The 5,425-nt window shown below is 34.9% G+C and overlaps 1 protein-coding gene across 1 annotated transcript in view; it reads left to right on the forward strand.

Annotated features, from left to right (window-relative positions):
• The first annotated feature begins 3,299 nt into the window (after positions 1 to 3,299).
• LOC119636300 (transmembrane GTPase Marf-like) overlaps positions 3,300 to 5,425 on the forward strand; it is a 4,713-nt gene continuing 2,587 nt past the window's right edge. Inside the window, exon 1 of the mRNA XM_038031604.1 lies at positions 3,300 to 3,373. Coding sequence (XP_037887532.1) covers positions 3,300 to 3,373 — 74 coding nt within the window. The remainder of the gene's footprint in view (positions 3,374 to 5,425) is intronic.

The following is a 5,425-nucleotide window of genomic DNA, read 5'->3' on the forward strand; positions in this document are numbered from 1 at the left end:
ATTTTTTTTTTTTTTTTTTTTTTTTTTTTTTTTTGCAAATTGTAATATATTTGTCTACGCATTCATAAAAGTCTTTAAAATGTTAAAGCGTACTTTTAATTAGTGTAACGTAGACAGTTTCCTTTTTCTCTACCGTACCGTACCGAAGGCGATCTGCGTCAGGATAGCTCGAATATAAATATTTATATAAGCACACGTTTTTCTTAAGCCCTTTTAAGCTTAAACGGATTCGTCGACATATAAGAGATTAACGCGTTTGTCGCAGTACAAAACACTCTACGATTATCAGTTTGAATTGAAAAAGGTAAAGCAACTAACCATTTACTCAATACACTCCGTTTAGGTCTCAATTACATCTCTTTTAAGATTAGGAATAAGCGACTAAATTGCTGTTGAAATTAATTGAAAAAAAAACAACTAACGAATCTTGAGGTTGGCAAAAACGAAATTTCATTTAATTTTCATCAATTTTTCATTGCCTCTTATAATAATGGCAAACCGTCGATAATGGATGGACAGCGAATTGAGAGTAACATATAATCAAGAATAAGGATAAGAGAGAAAGGGATATAATATATATATTATAATATATAAGTAATAATGGATAATGGAATGGTAGTAGGATAATGGATGGTTAGGATAATGGATACCAAATAATTACTTTTGTGATTTAAATTCACGACCATTGAGTTGTTAGTCGAAATCTTTTCGCTACTCGCCTATTCAGACGGATAGTAAAAAAATAATACCTAGCGCTTAATGAACATGGGATTGTGGACAAGGGATTGGACAACCAATAGCGTATCATATAACTGGTGGTGAGCGCAATGGGCAATGAACAACGGAAAATCAGCAATGATTTCTAGATACAAGTTAAAGATTAATATGTGTTAACTAATAGCTAAAGCATTATGAATATGACATATGATGGATAACAGATAACACGACAAAGACCCAGTTAATTTTTGCAAAAAGTAAAAACTGATAACGAATAACGCATAACGGATGGTAAGAAACGAATAAGAGATAATTAGTAATGGAGAAATGACAACGAGTATGGGATAATGAACAATGAGTTCTGGACAGAAGCTAAAACCCCAACAGGTGATAATGCGTTTATGGATAAAAGATGGCGCAGAATGGATAAAGAATAATACATAGCAGATGAAAAACTTGTACTTAATAGCTACTACAGAAAGATTAATGAATAATGAACAAGCGATAGTGCATAACGAATAGTATATAGTCGGTAAGGAACGAGTGCCAATAAATGAAGGATAATAGGCAACGAATAGTAATAGCTAACGCGTTATGAATGCATAGCTGATGAAAGATGACGGATAGCGGATAATGGATCGCGAATCAGAGATAACTGTTAATGGCCACTTGTCAATGAATAAGAAATAATGGGAATTGAATATTGGGTAAATAATAATAGCCTTTAGCCGCCTACTAATAGAGAGTCCATAATAAATATTGCATAAGAATTAGCAGATAATGGACAACGGAATTGATATTGGATGCTAGGCAATGAATAACGGATAAATGTATAAATTATATGGAATATGAACAATGCACAACGGGTTGACAGAAAAAGAATCGTTAATAGGCGACAATAAATAATATATGATGGACCGACGGGATTTCCATGCAATACGTAAAGTAGTTCAGTGTTTCTTATTGCGTTTAGCGCGACCATAAGTACGAACAGCCGTATTGAAAAATCACCAAGCACATCAAAGCTTAAAACTAGTTCCTTTTTCACTTCCACTTTCCATTTCCTGAATCAATCTGAACTAGTCTGTCCGTCTTATTGTGTTTAGCCTAGAGGCTACAAATTTTTGAAGTGTTTTGATGAAAATTGGTACACAAGCGAGTTTTAGCCCAACGACTAACGACTAACGCTATTGAAAATGGTTCGCATCGAACCACTTTTTCGACCGCTTTCCATATACGGCCTTGGACGGTCTATGAATAATTGTATTAAACGAATTGGTGTAGGGTACATAATGGTCGGCCGCGCCCTACTATGCTCTTTTTACTCGTTTTATTGTACTAATATATCTGCGCTCTAAATATGTAAAGCTTAAGATTGCCTTAAACGAAACTCTAAGAAAAAAAGGGAGCAGTTAAGTGGTTCTTATTTAATAGCCAGAATATTTGCTTGGTTTAGAAGATATTTGAGTTGTTTGCCATTGAAGTACACTTTTGAAAACGTCTGAGAAAACAAATAACGAATTCGTTGTTTAATTACGAAGAGAGACAATGAAAATGTAAAGCATAAGTGAAAACCATAATATATTAACAATAAGAAGCAAGCAAATGGATTGAAAATTATTTTTGTGTACATAACGTAAAAGAATACAATAAAAGAACACTTTTATACCCTATCGTAGAAACGTAAACGAATGCATTGTGTGGGTCACTCCTCCTCCTATGGAATATTGCCCACACAGCTCGTAATTTTCATGCTTATGTGAATAGTAGATGAAAACATATGCGCCTAAGCCAGTGTATGGACCCATATGCCTGTGCCTGTGCGTGTGCGTGCGTGTGCTTTCGTGTGTGTGTGTGTATTTTTATGCGCGTATGTGCACGTTTATATATCCTGTTGCATTCTTTGTGATTAATGGAACAGATTTTATGTTTCCTTCCGTTACACGACACACTTTACGGGCTCTTGCATTGATGACTAAATGAATGAGAAAAGAAAGGAACTGAAGTGTTGAAGGTATTTTTCACCCTTTTCCATAGAGATGTGTTCGTTACTACGCATTCTTAAAATGTGACTGCAGGCAAAACGAGTTAGAGTAGTCTTTATGTTAATGCATTTTTATACCATTATACGATTGTAAGCGGCATACTAACGTAGGGCTTTCACCTGCGGTACCGGAAATATACGCGTTAAAGATCTCATCAAAAATACGAATTCTTTCTCTAGCCTCGTATAATATTAGATGTACGCGTTTGAGTATCTCCCGCTCCACTAAAGTACTCATTTTTCTGTCCGTCCGTCCACTTTTTTGTACATCCATTTCACGTTCATCATTTATCGTTCATTTCATTCAATGTTCATCGCCAACGTGTCCGTTCTTCTATCTGCGGTCCCCTTCTCCGAACAATCTCTTCATCCATCAATCTTTTTGCCCATCATTCGATCGCATACATATTCATTCTATTAGCTTTTTCCCTCGGCCGTCCATTTGAGTTCTCAAATTAAGAAAGCTAATGCCGAAAGCCTAAGATTAGTCTTTAGAGGATTTCTGTACGATTCGGCAGAGGTAACCCAACTCGAAAACATGAGTAATCCGGCAGAAAAATTAACCTTCAATAACGAAAGCTGCAAAAATTCACAAAGCATGAATCAATGCCTGTTAGAATTTTTTTCATAACTCAACTTAAAGTGATAGGTATACGAAATTCGTTGCTTTAAGCGTTTTCTAACTGCCAGACATTAAAATAAAATTCTAAATGGAATACTTAACATATACTTTCAAGCACTTCAACGCATTTAACAATTTTATCATCATTTTATGAGCGCATTTAAAAGCATCTAATATTTATTTATATGCTGCACGTTCTACGACGCTACTCTTAAGGAAATTGACTTCACTTCAAGAGAATAAAAATTTAATAGATTTATTTAAAAATATGTAATAATTGTGTCGAACGATAATGACTTTATTTTCACATACGTAGCAAATTAAGTGCAATTTTTTGATTTATTTTAATTAGCAGTTATTGTTGTAAATTTAAGTAAGTATGTTGTGTACGCATTTAAGAAGAAGATTGACATGTAGGAAGGCAATATCCTATGTAAACATAACAATCTGTGTTACGCTAATGAGCCTTCATTTCGTAACTCTCTTCTTCAAATGTCTCAATAATTATTCTTCGCCATAACCATTTATTTATTAGATCATTACACTGCCAGAGCATTGACCTCTTAAAACATCAAAAGTTATTTAGCCCGAGTACATTTATATAAATTGATTGGCACCCTTCCAAGCCGCTCCTTAAATGTCTTTCTGCAGAAGCGAAGACTTTTCCGAAGTCGATTTTTATAACCACACGTGTTATAAATGAGACTGAGACTCTATTAGGTAAAAGAAAAGCGTGGCGCTTTATTCTTACATAAAACCACTATGGCATTATCATCAAAAAACTAAATAAGGTAGTGTCTCCATGTCTTTCTTAAGAGAATACTAAAGAGTAAAACAAGTCGTAGTTTAGCTAGAACCTGCCTCGGTTATACTATGAATGCATCCAAACTTGCCTTTTAACCCTTTGCAATATACGGCGAATCATGAAAGACGTATACAGTTCAGCATTGTCATGATTGCAAACGACGTCTTTCCTATTGATCGTTTCTGCTTGCTTTACCTCAATGGCATGTATAAATCGCCTTAGTTGTTAGTAAGCGCATTATTCGCGATACTCTCCCCAATAATCCAACAAACCCAAACCGTTACGTTAAGGACCGTTTGAACAGCTTGATCCATTTTCGCCACTATTTTTCGCACATTTTGTACATAGCCCACTGTTTAACATCCATTAACAATCTCTTGAACTTTATGACTTAAGCATTTCAATGTTTTCTTCAGAGCTTTTGCATTTTTATTTATAAAAATACTTATAAGAATGTTAACAGTCAGTCAAATCGATTCATCGCAATTATCAAAAAGTCTTTTACATGTAGGATAAAAAAAAATATCAGTTCAGTTCAGCTTAGAGCAAGTACAGTTGTGTGAAAGCAATAAAAAATTTCTTCTGCTGTCTAAAGGTTGCTTTTTGATGGAAAGAATTCCCATTGTAACTTAGAGTTGGCTTGAAAAGTGCAATGGCGGCTATCCTTCGCCAGTGGTTTTCTCGTTTAAAAGAAGGTCCTACGGATATCGACAAAGCTGAATATCTTGCATGCTCAAGCAAGGTGATTGTACCGTAGAACAATAAAAGGTCTTAAAAAATTTCTCTGAATACACTGCACGGTAAATAGGGATCTCATAAGCGCACAAAACCAAATTTGAGTGTAATTGAAAAGTAAAGAGAATTGACGTTCTGATGATGTCAAATTGAAGTGCAGGACATCAAAGACCTGTTTTCCAACTGGACACCGACTTTACTTGCAATGGAAGAGGAACTTTAAGATGCGGGTGAAACTGTATGAATTGAATTTTGAATTGCTGCCTCATCTACCCTATTGGCCAGGTTTTGCCTCCAAGCACTATTATCTGTCTTTTTTTCAACATTAAAATGAAAACATGATAACTCTCACAACGAAAACTATTTTTGGTTCGTCTCGCTTGTCATCGATTTTAAGCTTAGAAAAACGAACTAAACTTTTTGTAAATATATGACTTCTTCAGCGATTCGTCGCAATCGGAAAACTTATTAGAATTTTATTAAGATATTTGCACCTCGTCCT

Source organism: Glossina fuscipes, unplaced genomic scaffold (genome assembly GCF_014805625.2).
Source record: "Glossina fuscipes isolate IAEA_lab_2018 unplaced genomic scaffold, Yale_Gfus_2 28, whole genome shotgun sequence".
Classification (NCBI taxonomy): domain Eukaryota; kingdom Metazoa; phylum Arthropoda; class Insecta; order Diptera; family Glossinidae; genus Glossina; species Glossina fuscipes.